The sequence below is a fragment of the Poecilia latipinna genome, unplaced genomic scaffold (assembly GCF_001443285.1).
Source record: "Poecilia latipinna isolate Pla-1442-1.1 unplaced genomic scaffold, P_latipinna-1.0 Scaffold681, whole genome shotgun sequence".
In the NCBI taxonomy this organism is placed as follows: Eukaryota; Metazoa; Chordata; class Actinopteri; order Cyprinodontiformes; family Poeciliidae; genus Poecilia; species Poecilia latipinna.
The window spans coordinates 249,760-275,171 of NW_015113297.1; the positions used below are offsets into that span (position 1 = coordinate 249,760).

At 38.5% G+C, this 25,412-nt stretch overlaps 2 protein-coding genes and 1 pseudogene across 3 annotated transcripts in view; 2 read left to right on the forward strand and 1 right to left on the reverse strand.

Annotated features, from left to right (window-relative positions):
* eif2b1 (eukaryotic translation initiation factor 2B, subunit 1 alpha) overlaps positions 1–1,236 on the forward strand; it is a 9,073-nt gene extending 7,837 nt beyond the window's left edge. Inside the window, exons 7-9 of one of the 2 annotated variants that reach the window (XM_015044569.1) lie at positions 625–700; positions 824–949; positions 1,040–1,195. In XM_015044569.1, the coding sequence (XP_014900055.1) occupies positions 625–700; positions 824–949; positions 1,040–1,195 (358 nt within the window). Of the gene's footprint in view, positions 1–624; positions 701–823 lie in introns of both variants that reach the window. The other variant, XM_015044568.1, reaches the window with a different exon arrangement.
* Positions 1,210–8,359, reverse strand: ddx55 (DEAD (Asp-Glu-Ala-Asp) box polypeptide 55). Its single transcript, XM_015044567.1, has 14 exons — positions 7,890–8,359; positions 7,749–7,799; positions 6,278–6,364; positions 6,058–6,149; positions 5,853–5,915; positions 4,911–5,060; positions 4,316–4,505; positions 4,151–4,233; positions 3,370–3,501; positions 3,199–3,291; positions 2,910–3,024; positions 2,201–2,369; positions 1,805–2,097; positions 1,210–1,369 (listed from the first exon to the last, which is right to left on the reverse strand). The coding sequence occupies exons 1-14, from the start codon at positions 8,151–8,153 to the stop codon at positions 1,229–1,231; spliced, it is 1,923 nt and encodes a 640-aa protein (XP_014900053.1). The 5' UTR covers positions 8,154–8,359; the 3' UTR covers positions 1,210–1,228.
* Positions 8,360–9,773: 1,414 nt separating this feature from the next.
* LOC106954796 (cadherin-1-like) lies at positions 9,774–23,045 on the forward strand (annotated as a pseudogene).
* Positions 23,046–25,412: the final 2,367 nt, after the last annotated feature.

The following is a 25,412-nucleotide window of genomic DNA, read 5'->3' on the forward strand; positions in this document are numbered from 1 at the left end:
TGTTAAGCGTATGACAACCTGACAGCGTATGCTGACCTGACAGAACACTCTTCTTTGTTCTTGTAATGGTCTGCATACACTGCAGTACCTATCATTATTTTATTTAATCATGTACATTGATATTTTTTTAATTAACAAATAAATAAAACACAAGAACGAAAGAGCACACAGAGCATGCACATTGCTCTTTGGTTGTTTGCACAGAGATGGAAGCAAATCTGAATGAGATGGAAGCAAAGCAGAACAAAAAGTTTGTTCTGCTTTTAATGTTGGTAAAATCCATTAAGTATTTAATATCTAGGTGTTTTTATGAAATATGAATCTTTCAGATCAATTTGAGAAGTAATTTTGATCATATTTCACATTTTATCGTGTCATGTAGCGCGGGGCGCTGGTCTTGGTCTTGACTTGGTCTCGGACCCTAAAAGTCTTGGTCTTGACTTGGTCTCGATACACTCTGGTCTTGGTCTTGTCTTGGTCTCGGGTTAGTTGGTCTTGACCACAACACTGAGGTTCAGAAAGAGAACAAGCAAAAGTTGAGGAAAAATGCTTAATATTTATGTTCATACTGTTTTAATGAACCTGTTTTTAAAAGCTGCTTAGTTTAAATTTTCCGTCTTCCAGGTATGTGTTGGAGAAGGTGGACCTGGTCATTGTTGGAGCAGAGGGAGTCGTCGAGAGCGGAGGCATCATCAACAAGGTGCGTTCCCTTCATGGCCCCGGATAAAACTGAAACTCGAGGGAGCTGAATGCACAGATCAGATCAGATCAGATCTGTGTATGTTTCCAACAGAATCTAGAGTCTGTGTGTGTTTTTCCCCAGATCGGCACCTATCAGATGGCTATGTGCTCCAAGGCTCACAACAAGCCCTTCTACGTCGTTGCAGAAAGTTTTAAATTTGTTCGTCTGTATCCGCTGAACCAACAGGACGTCCCCGATAAGTTTAAGGTGCGGCTTACTTATTTTGTGTGTTTTTATTTGAATGATTTTCCGTCCCTTTATCCAGATTTATTGACTTGTGCTTCCTGTCCTGCCCAGTACAAAGCCGACACCCTGAAGAGCATCCGGAACCTGTCGGAGGAACACCCGGTCATCGACTACACGCCCCCCTCCCTCATCACCTTGCTCTTCACAGACCTGGGGGTCCTCACCCCGTCGGCCGTCAGCGACGAACTCATCAAATTGTATTTATAACCGCGTCCCTTCGCTAAACAATAAAACAGACATTTACGGTCCACCTGCTTCCTGCTTTGAGTTTGTGAGCTGCTGCTCGAAGTCTTCCTCGCTGATTTGGCCTTTTTTTAGTTTCTTAAGGAGGCGAGTGTCTTCTAAAAGCTCCTTCATGTATTCTTCGTCCATGTCAGAGTCCTGCAGAGGTAGAACAGAAGCCATGAGAACGTCCCGTCTTAAAGCTGCAGTACGTAACTTTCATGAAGAGTATGTTTTTCTACATATTTGCTAAAACTGTCACTATGAGGTAAGATCGATCTCTTCCACCTCCTCCCTGCTGTTATGGCCGTCTGAAGAAATGCAACCAATCAGAGCCAGGAGAAGGGTCTTAGCGCTGTCAATAAAGCATGTGAACCCGCTGTTAAATAAGCTAGTGGTGGAGAAACAACTTAGTGTTAAAGGAAAACTGTTCATCTAGTGGCCATGTTAACTAGCCTTAGCATTCATGACAGACTATGCTAGCTGCAGATTAGTAGTTTCAACAAATATGTAAAAGAAATGTATATTTATTTTTTTAATAAAAGTTGCACACTGCAGCTTTAATGCTTCATTTATCCCCCAAACAGAGTTTACCTCATCGTGTTTCCTTTTGGCGGCGCGTTTTTTCCGGCGCTCCTTCTTGGTCTTCTGCTTGGACCAGGCCTTGTTCTTGACGAAGTTCTTCTTGGGGAGCTCCGTCTTCTCCTTGGCTTTCAGCTCAGCCAGCATCTTCTGCCTCTGCTTCTGTCTGTTTTTGTCCTTGTAGCGGATGCTGTCTGTGTCCACCGTCGTCGCCACGAAGTCGGGAAACGTTTTCCCCTTCAGCTCGGGCATCTTCGGCAGGCGGAGCAGAGCGAAGCCGTTGGCCAGGGACACAAAATCCAGATCTAAACCAAAAAACAATATGAGACAATACAATACAAAAACAATACAATTCATTTTTGGGGGGATAATAAAAAAAAAATACAGTCGGCTTTGAGGAATTCTGACCTTTTACTCTGAAGATGAGGCTGCATTCGTGTTTGGCGTAAGCCTGGACGTACGACACAAAGGCCCTCATGCCTTTGTCGAACATGGCGCGGTCGGCTAGCGCCATGGCTTTCACCTTGGGCAGCACGTCCACCACGTCCTTTATAGGAGACATCTTCTGCAGCGGGCACTGGTCACAAAAAAATACTGTTAGCCCAATCACATCCTGACCAACGTCCTATGGAGATGCACCAATTATCAACTAGTTCTGGTTTCTTTTAAAGAACTTCAATGTCACAAATTACAACAGGAATAAAACATCTTTGCTCGCTTTCAGTTGCAATTTTAAATAGGGTGAATTTGCTAATTTATTGCAAAGGAATGCAATACTTTTTTGAGGTAATGCAAAAGAAAAAAATTTACCCATGACCGCCTCTGTAAAAAAAAAAAAAAAGAAAAGAAAAATTTGAATGGATGCCATTTTCTGATTATTTCATATCACTGTAGCTCTGATCCTCCTTTGGGTGACTTTATGCTGAGTCAAATAATCTTTGAGTGAGACAATTATTTTAAACCATCAATTATCAGATTAAGTGCAAAATGTCTCCAAGCAGCGTATTAACTCCTGCATGGCTGATCCAGAAAGTCTTGTTGCCGACGGCTACGACAACTGCTGAAGGATCCCAGTACAACTGATACTGTCACTTACTCAAAACAACTTCACACTCACTTTCTGGTTGATGGACAAGAAGTCGACATACGGTTCCTCCATTGGCAGCAGGAAGACGAGGGCGTTGCCGTGGTTACCGATACGTGCTGTTCTCCCGCATCGATGCACAAAAGCTCTGACGGAAAAAAGAAAAAACGGTTGGAGCCTTGTAGTTAGAAAACTAATAGTGTTTTAATGTTTAAGCTAACAGGACAATTCATTTGTGCAATGCATTAATCCGCCAAAATAAATAGTCCTTAACCTTAAAGAGCAACTTTTGTTTGTATTTTTTTAAACTAATTGCACCAACCTGGCGCTACTGGGGGGATCGTACTGCAGAACCCAGTTCACGTCGGGGATGTCGATGCCTCTGGCCATGATGTCGGTGCAGACCAAAATCCCGCTGCAACGTCACAACACTTTTAAAAACAAACATGTGATGGTACAGATTTACTGTGGGATGGGGGGGGGGCGGTTCTACCTCTTTAAGGCCCTGAAGTCTGAAAAAATACTGCTGCGCTTATTTTTCATCTTGCCGTGGATGCAGTGGATCGTGACCTTCTTGACCAGCGACTCCAGTGCTCGGCCGAAGAACTCCACACAGGCACAGGTGCTTTAAAAAAACAAAGAAAACAAGTAAGAGAAAATATGTGCAAACATAACCAGAAACAAAACAATTATATTACCACTACTTTACTGTTGAATAAGGGAATAAGAAGTGAAGCCTTATTGAACCTACCGCTTATCTCAGTTATACGTCACTTGCAGACGCAGTAATTATCAGAAATTGGTAATTAAAAACATGGTATTATACTATTCTTAAAAATCTACAAATAATAATAATAATAATAATAATAATAATAATAATAAAGACTATAAATAATAACCGGACATACAGCATTGGAATAATTACCAACACCGTGACAATGTAGACCATATAGTATACTTCATAATCTGTGTTATATAACAAATAAAAAACTAATGATGACAATAATGATAGTAAAATAACAATAATAATCTACTAACAATGGTAATAGTAAAACAGATGGAAGGAAGAAGACTACTGCTAAGTATTGCATTAATATCAAGTGGTTTCTCAATGTTTCTTATAATTCAAAAACTAATAAAACTGTATCTGTACGATGGCTGCAACTAACAATTGTTTTAGTAACCGATTGAACATACAAAATAAAACATTACAACCAAAGAAAAATAAATTAAACAGAAACAAAAACCACAAATAACTATAAACTCAATCAAACCTGAAGAAGACCAGCTGCTTCTCATGCTTGTGTTGCCTTAGAAACGCCACCAGGTTGTTGAACTTGTCCTCTGCTCTGCAAATCTGAAAGGACAGCACACGCATGTCTTTTGTCATCATCTTCGCTTTGTCGGCTGAACGACAGGCTGTTCGCTCCGTCACTCACAGTGTAGTAGTTGGAGAGGCGGGCCGGGGTCTTCTGGGTGGCCGAGGCAGCCTGACCCTTCTCTTTGACGGTGATGCGGACGGGGTTCCTGAGGCCGGCCCTCACCAGCTTCTCCAGCTCCTGAGTCTGGGTGGCTGAGAACAGGCCCGTCCGTCTCTGTTTGGGCAGATAGCTCAGGATGCTGTTCAGGCTGCACACATGGGAGGGAGTGGGGTGAAATGCAGAACATCTAAACCTGGAGACTATAAATTTTCAATAATTTTGCCATTGATGGGCGTAAAAAAGTATTAGCAACTAATTACTGGTAGCCTCAACCATCTCGAGTCACAGAACACACTGAAAATGTGTTCATGCAACTCAAACTTAACCTGACAGAAAATTAGCGTAAGAATATATAGGATTAAATAGTCCTGCCACAATACGAAACCTGTGTTTAAAATATTTAAGGACAACTTGCATTATTTAAATTAATTTAAGACATTTTAAGGTCTCACTTTTAGATAGATAAATTTAAGACTTTTTAAGGGTGCACGGACATCCTGTAATAGGATGTTTCCTCCATATTGACTGTAAAATGTTTCCTGCTGATTCGTACCTGGCCTCAAAGCCCATGTCAAGCAGCCTGTCGGCCTCATCCAGAACCAGAACATCCAGGCTCCGGACCGCGCTGGCCAGTTCCAGCCCCTCTGATTTCCTCCTGAACATGTCCTCTAGGCGGCCGGGCGTCGCAATCACAATGTTGCCACTGAAAAGAAACGCAAAACGGACGTTATAGCACGATAATCACTTTCTAACATGTTCCCACCCAATACTGAGGACTACAGCACTAATCATAAGCATTAGTTCTGCTAACACTAAAGAGCTATAACAAGATGGTATTTAGCAAAGGCTAATGCTAAAGTGGTATAACAGGATGATATTTAGCAGAAGCTATTGCTAAAGATGTATAACAAAATTTAGCAAAAGCTAATGCTGAAGCAGCATAACAAGATGATATTTAGCACAAGCTAATGTTAAAGAGGTACAAGATGGTATCTAGCAGAAGCTAGTGCTATCACAGCATGGTATTTAGAAGAAGCTAATGGTAAAGCACTACAATAAGATGGTATTTAGTGGAAGCTAAGGCAGTAAATGCTGTTGCAACACAAACTATTGCTCTCAACAATGTCAGCAGGTACAGGTATGTGTTTATCATGACACACCTACCTGTACGGTTGCTGTTGAGACAGTGATTCTTTTGAACAAATGTGTTGAATGTTAGCAAAAAACTCTAAAGAGCTGAACAAAAAATGAGCTTGCTATTAGTGGATTACTGGTGTTGCCACCCCTGGGATACAGCTTTCATTTTTTATAAAAATAAAAAATATTTGCCCTCGGTTATTTATTAAAATGAAAACTTTACTCAGATGCATTTTGTTCAAATGATGAAGTCTAACAGAAGAAAGTAATACACTTGTTCAACCCCTTAAAAACAGAGGAAGTCTATTTACTGCCAGCTTTTCATCCTGTTAAAGTAGGACTGAAATCCGTCACATACCCATGCTCTTTAAACTTCTCCACGTCTTCTGCTGGGTTGCTGCCACCAATCAGCAAAATCTGCCTGAGAATCAAAAGGTGAAATTGACTTTTGAGTGTAAATTGAAAAAATAAATAAATAAAATTCTTCTTGTTAAGTCTGCCTGCTCAGTTTGAAACAATTCCAATCTACAGCATTTAACTCTGTGAAGTTTTTTTATACTCACGTGAACTCTGGAAACTTTTGAATAAACATTCCCATCACCTCACTGATCTGCAGGGCCAGTTCTCGTGTGGGAGTGATCACCAGAGCACCGACCTGCACAAAACACCTGAATGTTTCAGCAGATACTCCACGACAGCAAATCTCTCAGCATCCCAAAAATAATTATAATAATACTGCAGAGACTAAAGCAGCCAAGTTTTTTGCTTTGGTGTCATGGTTACCTGCTTCTTCTTGAGTTTCTCCTCGCGCTTCAGCAGCAGCTCTATAATAGGAATGACAAAAGCCAAAGTCTTCCCACTGCCGGTGACCTGAAGCAAAACAGCAAACACCTTAAGAAACGACCGGTTGTCATGACAGCACAACTTCCTGATCTTTTCCGAATAACTCTCTTTAAATAATTTTGTTAATTACCACCTCTTTATATCCTCAGTTTTGATCATCTATCATATCAACCCTAACCCTAACCCTATCCCTATCTACTGTTGGATCCAAGTTGTATATTAATTCAGCCGCCAGCAGAGGGAGCCAAATAAATATGTTAAATATAGCTACTTCAAAGCACTTATACCTCTTAAACTGAATTCTTCTGTCTGATTGGATACAGAGCTCCTACAAGCAGCAGCAGATGCTGCCGTCATGTTAATGGCGCCCCCTATGTGGCTTGTTTTAAACTACACACAAAACTTTTATCCGTTTCATTCAGAAGTGACTTTCTCATTGCTACTCTTTCACAAAAGCTAAAATTGTGCACAAACTAATATTTTATGTGATGAAAGTTTCTCCCACCCGAGCTATAAATATTTGCAGTTCTTCCAGAGTTACCCTTTAGATCTGAGGTATTTAAACAACAGAATTTATTACTGTAATTACTGCTGAACGCTATTCAATACATTACTTGCTATCACTGTAAATGTATGAGTAAAACCTACAATAAATAAACAACACTTGTTTATTTATTGTAGGTTGTGCCTGGTAGGACACAAGTAAAGCCTAGTGGCCTGCCAGGCTTATGATCCACAGGCTCCGGACCGCGCTGGCCAAAATTACCAAATGTAATGGTAATTTTGTCCAGAACAACCAAAGGGGATGGAAGCTGTTGTTGCATAATGGAAACTCTGTGTATAAAGAATTTTTTTAAATAAGATGGTACCCTAAAAATATTAATTGGTAAAGTCTGATGGATAGAAAACCAACACTTTTACCACTATGCCATAAAAAAACACCTGTCACTTTTTTTCATCCTATATAAAACATTTTACTCTTTGTCCTGTTTGGATACCACAAACCATTTCCCTCACACTGACTTTTTTCATTCAGATTTCATTTGTAGAAAGAAATAATCTTCATCACATGCTTGTTCCAACTTTTTGTTCTAATGAAAATTTGATTAAAATGAACTCTACTGCTGTAATCATTATCATCACAGTGCTCCTATCATCAGATATATTTCTATTCATGAAAGCGCATGACAGATATCGCAGATTGTCTTGTACCTTGTACTTATTCTTTTGTCATTTTTGTATCTAGTTCAACTCAAGATAAACACATTTGACCGTTCAACGTTTCATGGATCACATTAGTCTGGATTTCTTCGTGACCCAGAATCAATTTGTCAGCAAATCCTACTAGTTCAGAGTTCTACGTCTTGCTCCGTTTCAGCCTCTTTGAAGAACTTGTTGCAGAGACACTCACCGCCTCAGCAGCCACGTCTTTATTGTTCATGAACAGTGGAATACAAGCAGACTATAATGAGAAAAGATCCATCAGTCAGATAGGTGGAGTTTTAGAGCAGCATGGGTTGAAACAGGGATTCAAGGCTAAAAAAAATGTTACCTGTACAGGTGTCATGTAAGTAAATTTCATTTCCTCAAGTGTTTGTAAAATCTTCTCGTTTAGTTGAACAGGTAAGCTGTCCCATGTCCCGTCTGTAATGTTTTCCATGTTGGAAAGTAAACGAAGAAGACGTAGCAGCAGAACGCTAACGCTGTTAGCACATGGCCTTTCTGCACGATGGACCTTCTTCCGCTGCGTTCCGTAGTTGTTTACACGCCGGGGGGAAACTAAAGCCGACTCGCATGTTTTGGTTCCGCTTTCCATTCCATTTGTTCTTTCTTCTTCTTTTGTATTTTATTGGCGAATGGCAACCAACTTAAAGTGCATTTACCGCCACCTACCGGACTGGAGTGTGGTCATCAGTGATACTCAGAGGGAATTTAACAATATGCACCTCAATGGTGTGTATGAGTGTGCAAATTCACACACACGCACACAGACACTCAAACACACATATATGTATGCACATGCATACACACATACCCACACACATACTTTTAAAAACGATTAAATAATTTAGTAGTTCTTAAAAATCTAATTAACTGATTTCAGATAGATGTTGATTCATTTCTAAAAAGATTTATCAGAAAATCCCTTTTCCTCTCTGTTTTGTATTGACTTTAAATGCTGACATTCCTCTGAATATTTATTGCATTCTAATAAGACATGTTCCACTGTTTCCATCTGATTGCAATAACTACAAGTCCCTGTTTCATATTTGCCTTTATGAAAAAGAGAACTATTAAGTCCTGTCTGGCCAATTCTAAGTTGTGAAATGATTACTTCTTCTTTCTGGCTTCTCCATTTGTTCTTCACTTGCATTCTAACTTTTATTTGGGTTTTACGCAAACATTTATCTTCTACATCTAGTCTGCTCTAAAAGCCAAACTACTTCCTGTTGATACAGGGATGCTGATAGAACCGACTCCATGATCCTGGGCCGTTTTTGTTTGATTAAAGTTATTGGGATTATGTTGTTATGGATAAAATTATTCTGTGTCTTTCTATGCTGTGTCTTTGCTGCATGCTTACTTAACCAAATCACATCAGACTGACGACAGTGACACAAACAAAATGCAACTGATTAGGATGAAGACCCTTTAGGACGGGTACAGAATGAGGCAAAGAATAAAAGCAGAACTCGTGCTACAATCTTTGCTTCACGTCTTTAAGACCATGATAGATCATCCTGCTTTTTTGCTTAAAGTTGCAAAAGATGAAAGATAAGGTTCTATCAGGTTTAGACAAAACCTTATCGGTCTAGCAGTTGTTATCTTGATGTGGACTATCTGGCAATGCAGATTGTATCTCAACTACATGTTTCCAGCTAAATTACATAAAGAAATCCAGAAATCTAAAAATAAATGTACAGCTTTGAAGTCACAGGTACAATTATAAAATGTTTTAGCTTTGCTTGAGAGAGTCATAAAGCTAAAACAACAAACTGGTAACCAGAAACTACGATAGTTAAAAGTTTTCCATTGAACCTTTGAGAAACATTAAGAGTTGCACAACTCCGGACATTAACTGGAGCTCGTACAAATACAATGTTTTGCTGATCGGTGTTGATAATAATTCCACAACACAAAAGTGCAACAACTTGCTGTTTTTGATGGCTTTATGACAGAAGTGAAACTCAGTGGAGAAGGAGACTATATCTGACTTCAGGGCAAACACCTGGTGGTGCATAATGTTTTGGAGTTTCAGTCTGACCCAGATGTTACCTGACCACCTCAGATGAGTTTGTTCGGTCATTTTTGTCACTTGTTAATTTTACTCTTGAGCCAGGTGCATTAAACCACAGGGTGCAGGATGCAGGTTGCTGGCCCTTGAAGACCCATTTTGGGCACCTCTGCTCTAGTATTAGTATTATTTCCTGTTCCCCTGTTCTCTCTCTCTCCTTGGCTCCTTCTCAAACTACTCTGTAATCAATTAGCTCATCAGTCCAGGTCTTTTGTCAAACTCACAACCTTCCCAGTATTGAAGCTCCTCTATCTCAGTCACAATTTGTTGGTTTTTCTCATCACTTCCTTCTTGTTCCTCACTGATTTCCTCATGTCTTCTCGTTGCATCATTTTTGTGCTCCCCTCGATGTTCCCTTTGTAAATTGGACTCTGGTTTTTGTCTCAATACATTTTCACAACTATACACTTTTTTTTGCCTGCTGTGTTTGGGTTCCGCAATCTGTGGGTGTTGCCTGGTTTAAGATAAGTGGCGTTGCATCTTTGGTTAAGTGTACATGTACATGTGGTGGTTTATATGAACATTTGGTGGCTTTGTGCATGCTGCAGACTCAGAAGATAGTCTGTAGCAGAATCTTCATATACTGACTTTCTCTCAAACATTTGACGAATAAAAATAAATCACAAGAACTTTTACACAGAAATGGGGACCACTTGGCTTGTAATTTGGAGTGTTTGGATCTTCTGTCAGGTAAGAATATTTATCTCTTCACACAAACTCTTTTGATTCACCTCAGAATTTGAATATTGCACGATACTTCAGTATTCTCTGTTGAAAATGTTAACAAATGAATAAATCTACAAACTAAAATCTACAAAAGAATATTTATTGAAAAATGTTAAAATCCAACAATGTATGAAACTTAACTATTGAGCCCACTGTTTTTCTTTGTTAATACAGATTAAGTTTATCATTAAGTGACTCATTTTCTAAACATAAGCTATGAAAACAACATAGTTTATGTGTGTGTGTGTGTGTATATATATATATATATATATATATATATATATATATATATATATATATATATGTGGCCCTGGTGACTCCATTGCAGGTTATGAGTTACTGTTCTAATTTAGCTGCAATGCAGAATATAAATTAGCTGTTAATATAAATGTATCTCTTCTCTTCTAGACTGCAGCTGCAGAGGAATCACCATGTCAGCCTGGATTTGAGTCAGAGATGTTAATATTAAAAGTGAGCAACAAAGCCCTGAAGCAAGGCACAAGACTCGGCAAAGGTTTGGGCATTGAGTAAAATCTGGAAAAGCTGAACTGCCTGACATGGAGGGAAGGAGGGGATATTAAAACTTTTTGCTTTATGTTCTATTTTTTTAACCAAATGTAAGATAACCTCTTTCCTTACATTATAAGAAGCATTATGTGACACATTTATTGTTAAAAAGTAATTTCATGTTTGAAACTAATATTGAAGTTTTCACCTAGTGTTGAAGAACAAATATTATTAATTCAACATTTAAGTTGCTTTTGAATATTAAACAAGCACTTTTTCACTTTGAGTTTCAGCAAGAATTTAATAATTTAATAAGTTATGATGGATGTATTTATTTATTTATTTCCAGTTGTCTTCACTGACTGCACGGGCCGCACACAGTTTCTCTTCAGCACAGATGACAGCCATTTTGTTGTAGAGCCTGATGGAATAATAACTGTGCGTAACGATGAGAACATGAATGAATTACATTTCTCTTAAAATTGTTTACACGTTATTTCTGCCCTTCTCTCTGAGATGTTAGCAGCTGTTCCATGAATTTTCTCTATACCTGCTTATCAACGGGGGCTTGGACCATCTCCAGAGTTAAAGGCTAATGACCTTTGTTATCCTGGTCCAGGTAAATAGACAGGCTGTCCTTCATGAGGGGAACCAGAACTTCTCGGTCCATGTGTGGGATTCACAAGGTCAGAAAATGACTCTTCCTGTCAGGTTGTTGTATTAGGATCATCACTATATGAACAACCATCTGGATGCTGAATCTCATCATGAGGCTCATAAACTCAACACCCAGCTTCATGATCAGCTGGACTCTGATAGGAATCAGCAGGTAAGTTAAGACCTGATATTAAGTGGGACGTAAAGAAAGTTGTTCTAGGAAATAAACACACACATACTCGCACACATACCGGAATTAGCAAAGCACATAAAATAAACTTCCTGGTTGAAGATTTAGTTGTTACTCAACACTCAGCTGGCAATGAGAGAAGTATTTAACTCAAATAAAGTGATACATTCAGATGATTAGGACAGCACCATACTGTCTCCTTCATTTCTATGTGTGTGTTATGTTTTAGAAAAAAAAGTAGTCACTATAATACTTAGATCGACTGATTCTCCTCTAAGTTACATTTATTGCAGGTGCATCCAGACTGATCTGTGAAAAAGAACATTTTGTTTTCATGATGTCTCGGTTCTGGTCATTAGGAAACCTAAAAGCTTTTTTTTTTTTACATCATATGAACACTTTGAATGTAATAAACCTGAATATTAATCAAACAAACCCACTATTTAGTGGACTAAAAAGCATCCTCGTAACCTGTTTGTCATCATAGTATCAGGATTATGAGATTATTTTGATTCTCGTCTTCTGAGGCCCATTGCAGCCAGATTCCACCCAGGCTGCATCGTTCATCAGACCTTCACAGGTTCAGTCATTTACAGACAGAATATTTGTTTCCTTAGGATCCAGCTGATCCTCAGATCGCCGTCCTGGATTTCATCAAATCCAGTCCAGGGCTGAAGAGGAGGAAGAGAGAATGGATTATCCCTCCCATGAATATTGCTGAAAATTATAGAGGACCTTTACCTGTGTTTATTGTTCAGGTAATAGGAACAAAAATGTCCTACAGTTTTTGATGTCAGAAAAATGTCATCCAGTGTATTTTCCTCTTTATTTATATCATGTGTTTGTAACGTGTATTTACATTGGCCACATACTTTCTACATTTCTTGTTGTGTTTAGGAAAACTGAATTCTGGCTCAAAATGGAAAAATATATTTGTTTCTGGCCTGCATGTCTCTTATACCTATAATAACATAGAATAAATGCTTTAACTAAAACATTTATTAGGTTAAGCTAATCAAAAGACATTTGTTACCCATCATAATTTTCTCTTCCCTGAATTGTTTTTGCTGATTGTTGTCTCTATTCAACCCTGATCTATGTTGTCTAGATCCGCTCTGATAGAGATAAGACGAAGAAGATCTTATACAGCATCACTGGTCCTGGAGCAGATCAGCCTCCTGTTGGTCTTTTCATCATGGACAGAGACACTGGTTATCTGTATGTCACACAGGGACTGGACAGAGAGAAACAGGACAAGTACAGGGTCAGTGTTTTCTCTACTATCCGTAAGGTGCCTCATTCACACCAATCGTGTTTCACTCCTTTAATATAACTAAAAAGTCCAGTTGATTTGGGGAAGTGTGAATGTGTAATCAAACTCTGATGGAGACCAAAATAGAGAAATCTAGAGCCCAAAAACCTCAGACTCAGTTCTGATGAAGTGAACTCTGGTACAGTTTGAATGCATATGTGAATGCCAAGCAGACCGGAGACCTCTCAAAAAGCAGGAAGTAGAGTGTAGTGCAGAGCATTCTGGGTAAACACAACTAAAATAGTTGAAACTAGTAAAAGTTAGTTTCATTAAATCACCATGAAACAGTTTCATTATTTGATTCATGTCTAGTGTTAGAGGGTCTTTTGCCAAAAACAAAAGAGAAATCCCCCAACTGTGAAGAAGGAAGTTGAGCTCAGCTTCTTCTTCTGAGGTTTTTATTTTGCTTCCTTCAATGGTTCTTGGTGCAGCGCCACCACAGGTAAGGAGGTAAATAGATATTTTGAATGCTTAAGTTTGTTTGACAGTGTCATGTGAAAAAGAACCACAGCAGCTGAAAACGTAACAAATGTTGCAACTTTGGTCTGGAGTCAAACTGAGTCTACTGGACTATCAGGTGTGATTGTCAGGACTCTGGGTTCTTGGGTCGAGTTTTGTCTATTTCTGTGATTTTCTGTTTGTCATCAAGTTTTATCAGTTTTGTTCTAATTCACTTTAGTTCAGCCTTTCATGGTGATCCTAGTTTCATTATTTGATGTTATTTTGGTTAGATCTGTCTTATTTTCCTATTTGTCGGTCCCTTGTTGTGTTTTAGTCGTGTTTATTTCTTAGTTATTTCGTTACTCTAGATCTAGTTGTTTTTTAGTGTCTGCTTTTCAGGTTTCTTCACTGTTACTATTACTTCCTGCTCTCCTTTGTCCTCCGGTGTATCTTCCCGGCTTCCTGTGCCACGTTCTCTCTCCTCTCAGCCTGGTTCCTGCTCCAATCCCTCACACCTGCAAACTATTAGCTCATCAGCTCAGATCTTTGGCTCTCAGCCTCTCCAGTATTTAAGCCTCTCATTCTCCCCCATAATTTGCTGGATCCTCAGTTCTACTCTTTTCAGTCAGTTGTGCCTCCCTGTATTTTCCTCGTGTTTTTTTTGGACTTCTTTTTTTGTTGTTTCTCTGGTTCATGTATTTTTGTAAGTGTTGAGCATTTCTTCATCCTCTTTCCATTAAATCACCAAACTCAGCTGCTGCCTCCACCTCTCTGCATTTGGGCCCAACACTTTACCAACATCATGACAGTGATAACAGCCTTAAACTTGATGCTTTTCTGTCCAATTTATTTTGTTACATCTGCGATATAACATGTTAATCTTTAAATCCTCAGACGATTGCACAGATTTGATCAGAGTATTAACATTTCTTCACTTGACTTTAAAAAGCATTCAGTAACTCAGTCTGTTACAGAATACTTAATTGTAATTATTGAAGACTATTAATATTAAGTAACTTTTAATACCTGCACAAAAAACTACACAGTAAAAATAAAATGAGTTTTCATCAATATGAAATGAAAATAGGAACAGAATATAATTGTTCTGGTGATGAAAATTTGTATCATTTTACAGCTTACAGCCCATGCTGTTACAGCAGGATCCACTACAAGTGCAGATGAGCCTATGGATATCATAATCAATGTCATTGACCAGAATGACAACAAACCTGTTTTCAACCAGTCTACCTATAAGGGAGAAGTTCCAGAGGCCTCAGAAAAAGGTAAAGTCACACAAATTAATAATGTCTTACTTTACATATGTAGATATGAGTGCAAAAGTATAATCATTTTAAAAGTCACAAATATTTGCAACTTTTATCATTTGCGACCTGAACTAGCTGCATACTGAGGAGAAAACTGAGGCTGAATTACATCCTCAGCCTGCAGTTAAATTCATTGTCTTTGTTTTGCTGATGAACTCATTGTGACTCAGTCACAAGGAGACCATTTCAGATGCATCCGTAAGAGTTTTTTGTTGTTGTTGTTGTTTATGTTGTTTGTCCACACGGATCCGGCTTTTTGAGAGACCAGAGGCGATCTTTTCTGAACAAGGGTCCCAGAGTGGATACATTTCAAAACTTCAGTTTCATGTTTCAATTTATACATGTAAGATGTTTTTTTTTTTAAACTATGACTGCTGTAGCTCTCTTTGGATCCTACATTCACCTCACTTTTATAAATAACATGGTGACATTCAGTTCTTTTTTTGTTGTTCTGTGACAGTGTTAGAGCGCCACCAATTGACTGGGCATACCCTCTACGGTGTTTTCAGTGGTGCTACACATTTTTTCTAAATGTTTTATTTTTATTTTTTACAAATATTCACACTCTGATGGTGGCAAACAACTAGATAGTTGGCAGAACCCAGTGGCTGTCAGACATAGGTTCTGGTTCTGCTCTGCATACTCAGAACCAAACATGGAGAGGCAGCATTCAGCTTCTATGCGCCACAAATCTGGAACAAACTTCCAGAAAACTGCAAAACAGCTGAAACACTGAGTTCCTTCATATCAGGGGTGTCAAACTCCAGTCCTCAAGGGCCGCTGTCCTGCAACTTTTAGATGTGCCTCTGCTGCACCACACCTGTATAGAATAATTAGGTCATTAGCAGGACTCTGGAGAACTTATCTACTCAAGAAGGAGATAATTAAGCCATTTCATTCCAGTGTTTTGTGCGTGCGGCACATCTAAAAACGATAGGACAGGAGGTCTTGAGGACTGGAGTTTGAGAACTGTGCTTTAAATCAAGGACAAGATATGAAATGAAATGAAATGAAATTTTATTCGAACATGATACAAATATATCATGTTCGAATAAAATTTCATATTTCAGATAAATATTCATTAAATGTTTAAGTTTAGTCTAACTTTTCTTTGCTTTCTTAAATTACACCACTGCAATTTATTTTTATTTAAACCATGTGAAGCTCTTTGAATTGTCTTGTAGCTGAATTGTGATATAAATCTAATCCTGCCTCACCCATCAAACTCAGCGACAATTCAAATACAAATTAAAAATCTCCCACAGATTGCAGAGTCTCAGTTATCGACATAGAAAGGTCACTGTGATGACTTTTAGTGATTTGTCAAGATGTAGAAAACCCTTTGACCTGAATGACCTGTCTAAAGGAACCTGGAATCATCAGCTGGACATGAAGAGGTTCTCAGTTCAGCTCAGCCTCTCTGTTGATAAACTGATGTCTCTGCTCTCACTGACCTGCTTCATGTTTCCTCTTGATTAGGTTCTGAGGTGATTCAGGTTGTGGCCACAGATGCTGATGAGCCAAATACTGATAACTCTGATATCCGGTACTGTATAATGAGTCAGAGGCCACAGCAGCCCAGTCCCAACATGTTTACCATCAACCCAATAACTGGAGTCATCAGAGTTAACGAAACTGGACTGGAAAGAGAGGTGATGATTCCAACAATAGTTAATCAATGAATCAGTCGACTTTATTTCTTTAGCACATTTCAAAGACTGTTAGGGTCAAAGTGTCTCACTAAATCCTCATGGTCAGATTTCCTGTTTATAACATGTAGCTTTACATTTTGGCCAGAATTCAGCCTTCATGTATTCTTGAAGGTTGAATTATAACTATAGAGCCTGAGAATAACTTAAATATTATTATTAATTATTTATTAATAACTTAATTTACTAAATAAGTTTGAGGCAAGTTTTATAAAACTCAGTTCAGATTATTTTTCCAACATATGATGCAGTGATCAGGAATCGATCCATCAGTGTAAAGTTTTACACTGCAGTTAACAATTTGTAGCCATCAGTAGACAAAGTTGGTGATTCAAGTTCATGTTTGTTGCAACAGAAAATCTCTCAGTATGAACTGCAAGTACAAGCAGCTGACATGCAGGGAGAAGGTTTGACTGCACTTACCAGAGTGATCATCAAGGTGACTGACAGCAACGATAACGCTCCGGTCTTTACTGTACCTTCTGTAAGTAGAACACATGACTGCTTTTATTAATCTGCCCCTCTTTTTGTAGCTGGTGGTCAGATTCTACAGTCTGATAGTAATTACTTAGAATGTTTTTTTCAATTTTGTTCATCCCAGTTGATTTGTGCAGCAGCTGGTCAGTAAAGCAGTAGATCACTCTGAATGCTATTAGTGAGTCCATGAAATATAAAACAAATCATAAACTGATGATGGATGATTCAATAATAACCATGTGGAACTTTTTCTTATGTGTACATCTTCTGTCTCAGTATTCGGCCACAGTTGAAGAGAATAAAGTCGACGCTCTGGTTGTTAAGATGGAGGTGACAGACAGTGATGATCCTCATACTGCAGCCTGGAATGCAAAGTTCAGCATTATTGATGGAGATCCAGGAAATCTGTTTACTGTGAAAACAGGAACAAACAAACAAGAAGGAATCATCACTACTGCTAAGGTAGGAGGAACAGCAGGTTCTTACTACTAGAGCATAAATGTTAAATATGATTCTTTATTACACTGTTTCAAATAAAGGGACATTTTTCTAAACGTAGTATAGGTAAGTGATTGTACTGTTAATGTCTGATCAGTTGATCTATGATCTTTCTTCAATTAAACCAGGGTCTGGACTTTGAGAGGACCAGTAAGCACACTCTACTGGTTACAGTGGAGAATGAGGCTCCTTTTGCTCCTTCTGTTTCATTGGTCACTTCCACTGCTACAGTGGTGGTGACTGTGTTGGATGTCAATGAACCTCCCATCTTTGAATCAGAACAGAAGCTTGTGTCTAAAAGTGAGGCCCTTGCCGTGAACAGCTCTGTGGTGCAGTACACAGCTTCTGATCCAGACACTGCAGCCAAACAGAAAGTCATGTAAGGAACCTGAAAATCCTCCAACCTGAAGCGACACAGCATACACCTTTAAATTAGATTTCATTTGTGTTGTACATCTGAACCAATCTTGTTTTCCAGTGGTAATTAATCAGGCAGGAAATGTTACTATAGCAACACTGATAGATGGATGTTTTTTTTCTGATCATACTGCTTATAAAGTCTTGCTTTGTCTTGTCATTTAAATCAATTTTTGTCCTTGATGTCCAGGTATAAAATAATCAGTGACCCAGCCGGCTGGCTTGGCATTGATAAGGATACTGGTGAGATAACAGTGAGAAACCAGATGGACAGAGAATCCAGCTTTGTGAAGGAGGACAAATGCACAGTCCTGATTGGTGCATATGATGATGGTGGGTGTGAGGGTTAACTGTCTTAATGGTTTTGGGGGAACTCTTTGTAAATCATGGTTTAAGTTAAAAGGAATTTAATTTAATGATTTGAGCTAAATTTCACTTCAGTTCAAATTCAAAAATTAGATGGATGTTGGAGTTGGGGATATGACCCTGCAGCCATGGCTCAGTAAAACACATTACACTGTATTACCTACACCCTTGCTGAGTCCTTGTCAGGGCTTGAAGCTCATCCATCTTATGAGCTAATGATCTCATGTTGTCCATTGCGATGGATGGTAGAGATGGTTTGAAATTCCTCCTTCTGTCTCTCCTCTTCACTCCTCTGAATCAACAACGTCTCCTTTTCAACTCCTCTGGGATTTCTGGCTTCAGTTATGGTATTATTTCAGCTTTTCAGATGTTAATCACTCGCTCCCTGTTGTAAACCCTATTATGGTTGCGCATTATAACAAAATAGCAAAGTATAAAAAATTCTGCCAAAAATCAGTTCAACTACGCAGCAACCAAAACAAAGATGGAACAGTTTCCTAAAAAAAAAAAGCTATTTTCCCCCAAACGGCAGGATTGAAAGTTTGAAAAGGGGAAAAAATCTCAATGAAAGTACAAAACTACTTTCAAAGCTACAATTCTAGGATTTACTCAAAATTCAATTCTAGAATTGACTTGTCTTGAAAGGAGTTCTTTAGAATATGATCTCTTTTCTTGAAGAGATTTTTAACTCCTTCCTCTGAGGATCGTTGAAGGTGTCAACAGGATTGCTCATTCTTCACTGCTGTTTGCCTTTCATGTCTCCAGATCAGATCTCAGCTACAGGAACTGGAACTCTGATCATTAAACTTGAGGATGTCAACGACAACGCACCCATTATTGAAGAACAATCTATTACAGTATGTAACTCCCACCTGTAGGGAGATGAACATTTCTTAGGCCTGGTTGTTTTGTCCAGTTGTTTGTTTGAAAATATTATTAGTATCAAACTGAATTTTTATGTTAAATTACTTAACATAAAAATTAAGATGACAAAAGCGAAAACTACAAATATAATGTAACATAATCATTAGTGTTTTAAATCCATTTGGTTTGTTCAGATGTGTAGCAAGAAACCAGCTCCTCAGCTGCTGACTGTAACAGATAAAGATGGACCAGGCTTTACTTCTCCATACAGCGTGAGCTCACATGACTCTAAGGCCAACTGGACGGCTAGAATGAATGACGCCGGTATGTATGCCAGATAAACCCAACTGATCATGAATCAGTCTGCAAGCAACACCAACGAATCAATCAATCACAGTTCCTTTGACAAAGTAAAACTAAATGGAAGGAATCTGCACTAGAGACGAACCACTATATATTTGCAGAAACTACAGCGTAATCTAAGCTGAAAAGGATGATTAAACATTTTCGTTTATCATCTCTCATCCTTGGATGTTACCCAGTTTGCTGCTGTTCTTGTCAGAACTTGAAGAGTCACCTAAGTTGTTCAAGTGAAGAAGAATGAGAAATCTAAAACTGATTGAATTCCTGATAAATTGTTGTTTGTTCTCTTGCTGGCAGGAACAGCGATTATCCTGACTTTGAACCTTGAGTTGGAGAACGGAAATTACACTGTAGCCATGACTGTTTCAGACAACCAGGGTCTGTCTCAGGTCAGCACAGTCACAGCTACAGTGTGTGACTGCACTGGAGAACAAGTAACCTGCCAGGAGAAAAATGTTGGTGGCTCCAACCTGTCAGTCACCCTGGGGATACTGAAGGGCTTCCTAATGCTGCTGTTCAGTAAGTTTGAATCTTAAGCTTTGAGATGAATAGAGCCTTCTTCAATTTGAAGATGCAGCTTTGAATTCAAGAGACCAAGAAGCATTTTGAACTCAGAATCTAAACTTTGTAGTATATTACATTATTATCATGGAAATACGAGACAAACACTGAGGCCCATGAAGTTGGACATTTAATAATTTACAATCAACAAAGTTCACAAAACTATTGTGTATACTTCAGATAAAACTAATATTACAATGATTTTATTCATGTTCAACACTAAATTTGACCGTCGATGACTCCAGCAGCCGCTAAATTATCCAACCTCTAAGATATAATTCTTCATTGGAGCACACATTAGTCTGGTGTGGAATAAAAGAATGAAAAATGTAACAAAAACAGCACCAGTCACAACCAGCTGCCTACCTTACTTTGCTGTTTGTCCGTTTCTTGTTTCCTGTTGACTCAATGTCTCTGCTTTGCTCATTTCCAATTGTAAGGGATTTCTTCTATAAATACCAACACTTTGTTCACATCTGACCAATGACCAAATCACAAATCAGTGGCAGTCTTCTTTCAGAACATCTTCTTGTGTTGGCTGAGATTCCTGTCCCGAGTTTCTGGGAATAAAAGCAGATTCTCTGTGCACTGCAGGTGACTGATCTGTGCTGCTTGCAGTTAAGCTCTCACACTGTGTTACATCTACTTCATGACATTCTACCTGTTGTTGTTCCTAACAACCAAACGCACCACATCACCATATTGGCCCTGGTTAAATGAAATATTTTGCTCTCAAGCCAGAGTTCAGATGTACAGAGAGAAAATGGAATAAAGGAGGTGCACCAAAACACATGAAGACTGTTAAAAATGACATCAGCACATGACAGAAGTATGTGACAATGAATATAAAAACACTGAGAAAACTCACATTGAACTAGGATTGAAAAGCACAAAGAGCTGTTCTTCTGTGTTTGGTGGCAGAAATTTGACCCTTTTTAACAAGATTAACATGAGGAACTTGTGTGACCATAGGATGTGACTTTAGATGAGAAGCTGCTTGCTCCATTATTTAGGCTATAGAATTTATCAGCATAGGGCTGCACAGTGGTGCAGTTGGTAGAGCTGTTGTCTTGCAGCAAGAAGGTTCTGGGTTTAATTCCCGGCCCCAGTGTTTCTGCATGGAGTTTGCGTGTTCTCCCTGTGCATGCATGGGTTTCTTCCCAGGTTAATTGTCCCTAGGTGTGAGTGTGTGTGCATGGTTGTTTGTCCTGTGTGTCTCTGTGTTGCCCAGAGACACAGGGTACACCCTGGACTGGTGACTTGTCCAGGGAAACCCCGCCTCTCACCCGGAACGTTAGCTGGAGATAGACACCCCACCAAGGGACAAGGGTGTAAAGAAAATGGATGGATGATTTAATCAGCAGCTGAAACCATCATCCACGTAGTAATTAATGATTGAAGTCTTCTCTTCATTTAGTGCTGGGGCTGCCATTCTTTCTGTATGTGAGGAAAAGGAGAGCAGCGGAGAAACCAAGAATCTTAACATCAGACAGGTTTGAGGAAGAGAAGATGGACGACGGAGAGAATGTTCAGGTGAACAGGGACGAAGGCTGATTCTGCTCATTCATATATTTCAGCTAAACTTCAGACAATATAGTGTTATTTTTTTACTGAAATGTAACGTTCTAGTAAAAAAATATATTGAATATCTAATTCTAAAGCACACTGAACAGAAATGAGTAGATTAATTAACCCAGGGGGATTGAGAGGGGCAAGTCGAGGTAACTGGGTACCTTGTATGGGACGCAAGGTAGAGAGGGGCCGACTGAGGCCTCACTAATAAATAATTTATTTTCAATGTAACTCAAAGAATAAAATTTGTGTTCAAAGAGCTATTGACCCTTTGCAACTATGTCACTTAATCATTTGAAGCACCATGATGGACGTCAAAAGTGAGGATCGGGAGTATTGAACTGAGCGACTGAAATAGTTTTTGCCAGTTCATTCTTGGCTTCTACTTGTTCAGTTGAGCAAATTTTTCTTTTTTTAGCGTAACAGACCTGATTAGGGTTCAGACAGGGCATTTACTGAATCTTGAAATGGCTAGCTTAGAAACTGACCCATACCCTTTCCCTCCTGACAAGTTGATCAAACTACCGACTTTGCCTGAATTCACGCCACATTTTTTGTGTCACTATGTCATAAACAGAGTTTCCTCTTAAACCAGAGCAACCTAAAAAACGAACAGAAGACGAGATGCTAATCACCTTTTTTCTGTAGATGCTAGGCTACATGACGGTGGAGTATTGTTCCATGTTTACTGATGGCTAGTACCTTTGCCATCATACAATATTTCATATCTTCCTAATCACACTTGCTTATAAAGTATAAGAACATTAATCTTCTTACTTTGTAAAAAGTGTTCGCTGGCGGTTACACCGAGGACTGACAGTCGCTGCCATATCTGTCCTGTTAAAAGTTATAAAATAAGTTTGGTTTCTATGCTGTCTGCTTGTGCTGCCGATCGCTCAGCATCCTGTGATAATTTTACTGCGAAATCAACTAATTAAAAGTGACCTTAGGGCACCAGATGTAGTTTCGTGACAGGCTTTACAGGAGCGCTTCGGTTGTTTTGACGTCCATCATGGCGGAGCGGGCCGAGTTTCGAAGAGAGTAACGTCACGTGCAAAAGGTCAATAAGTGTTCTGGACTTGTGAAAGCACAACTGAATATGTTCTATAGATATTTTTTCTATAAATTCAATTTCACAATTACAATCAACAAATACCATTTTAATAATGCCACAAAAATAAGGTGCATAAATGCTTTGAATGCTTTAATAAATAACACGTAAATTTTTCTTGTACTAATTTTTCCCTTCTTTTCTTCCTAACTGCGCCCCGCCTGAAACATCCTGCTGGTGTTTGGCTGAAAGGGAGGCGGTTCGCAAGACCCGGAATATGACTATCTGAATGAAGAGGTTCCCGTCTAAGAAACTGCCTGGTAATAAAGGAGGAGAACAGGATGAAGACATGTTGTACATGCTTGGTGCCTTTTTTTTTTTTTTTTTAAATGATTGCTTTTAGTTTAGTCACATTAGTTATACATTAGCTGTTGCTGAAATATATATATATATATATATATATATATATATATATATATATTTATTTTTTTTTTTTTTTTTTTTTTTTTTTTGCCTTTTGGACAGAGAGCCGTGTTTTGCAGCCATTTTAAAGATAACATTTATATTTCTGTTTTTCAATACAGAACTTACTGTAATTTACTGAACACACAGCCTCATTGACATCTAGATTCATTGGTAAAGTCTGTGCAAAACTTTAAAACTTTGTGTACATCTTTGATATTCTACAATTCAGCCCAAAATTATGTATTCATCTGTCGGATTTAGCTTGAGAAATCTTGAAAATTCACTAAGATGTTTTGTTTGTTTTGTTTTGTAAATATTACTTAACATTTTATCATATTGTCATTTTAAGATGAATCCGAGAGAATTTTGTGAACAAGGCAAAAATTAGGGTGATGGTAAGGAGGCCTTTCAACCTGGGAGGCTTGGAGTTCATTACAATAAAAGAACAAAATACAGTAAAAAAAAATGCAAAAGCTGATCAGTAATATAAGGGTTTGATTGCTGTAATCACGATAAGGATTTTATTAATTCATTACTAAAGAAAGTAAACTTTTGACACCAACTTGCAGAAAAAATAATTCTACTTTCCACTGTTGATAAATACATATTACATTGTTTTATTTTCTGAGAGGTGGCGTTCTCATTTACGATCAGAAACGATATTTTTTGTTGAATGATAATTATAAACATTCTGAATCAGCCAGAAATATGAATAATTATGGGCTTAACTGTTGCTGGACCTTGGTTTCTAGCTTAAGATGCATCTCCCTAAGTCTGAAGAACTGACAGTAAATGTCTGTAAGATGTTGAACATTGAGATGTTTTACTGCTTTGCTAAATTGTAATGCAATAATTTCTATAAATATCATGCTAAAAATCCTTTTGGTGTCGTTTCGCATATTTTTTCATACTTTTTCCTTTAACTCTGGTTTGAGCTCACAGCAGCAACAGACTGTGTTTTATTCCAAGGACGGCTTTTTAATGCTGTGAGCTCAGAAAGCAAAATATATCAGTATATCACTTTATTATTGTCCCCTTGGGGCATTTCCCTTGAAGAAAGGTGGGACAAAAAGATAATTTTAACACAGAAACAATCACACAACAACACTGCAAAATAAAAAGTCTAAGAGACATCAGTACAAATATAAAAAAAACAGGCTAAACAAGAAAATCAATTCAGATGACATTTAGAGTTTCTCTGAATAATGAGCCTGGCCAATAAATTATATGGAAAGTGGACAATATCTTCTACTTTCTGTAGCATTCTCCTTAATTTTTTGTTGTTGTTTTAGTCAGGTAATGTAACTCCTTTAATTTTGCTGCCTACTTTTACAATTTGCTTAATCCTGTTCTTGTCTCCTATAGATGGACTGACATACCAGTCAGGTGATAAAAACAAAAATGAGGACAGGTTCAATCAGAGTTCTAGGAAATGGTCATCAACTTTTTACACACTTCAAACTTATTTAATTTGTACTTATTTAATCTCATCCTCTGTTAACCTCATCCAAATGTTCAGTAAATGGCAGCTTTTAGTCAAAAACTCCCAGATATCTAAAGGAGAGAAGACTCTCCACAGTTCTTCCTTTAAATATGTACTTCTTAAATGAAGAAGTACATATTGTTTGTGTGTGTGTGCGCGCGCACACACACACACACACACACACACACCCACACACACACACACACACACACAAACACACTAAGTCTACTAAACGCCACTTGCAGCACCTGAGAAAAGTTTAAAAACTGACACACAGCCTGTTTAAAATGATCAACCTGATGAAAGACAAGCAGAACTGGTGAATTTTTAGTGCTGCCACTTCTTTGGTTTTGCTTTTAGTTTTTGTGTTTGTGTACATGTAGTGGTTTGTGTGCACAGTGCATCTGCAGCTCAGTCTTCTTCTGATCACATTCACATACCAATGTTTGTGTTTCTCCAAAACATTTTAATTGTGAAAATAAACCATAAGAACATTTACACAAAAATGGAGACAACATGGTTTGCAGTTTGGAGTGTTGAGATCATCTTATGTCAGGTCAGAACTTTATAACTTTCTTTCCAGCCTTATTTGTTTGTTTAGTTTTCGTTTTATTGTAGTACTAAATAGTAGTACTACTAAGCCACAGTGAGGCTGCCATTCACCGCCACCACCTGGCCCTCTGACCACCTCTGGTGAATGACTGACCACCAACAGCAGGCAAGGTATCTTGACCAACACCTCAACAATGACGGAGGTGGACAGAGCAGGGATTGAACCAGCAGTCTCGGTTCAATC

Coding starts and splice junctions, on each gene's coding strand:
- ddx55 (XM_015044567.1), bottom strand. CDS start 8,153: ATGGAAAGCGGAACCAAAACATGCGAGTCGGCTTTAGTTTCCCCCCGG. Junction 6,150..6,277: donor AGAAACTCAAGAAGAAGCAG/GTAACCATGACA, acceptor TGTTTTGTGCAG/GTCGGTGCTCTGGTGATCAC. Junction 3,025..3,198: donor GATCCCCCCAGTAGCGCCAG/GTTGGTGCAATT, acceptor TTTTTCCGTCAG/AGCTTTTGTGCATCGATGCG.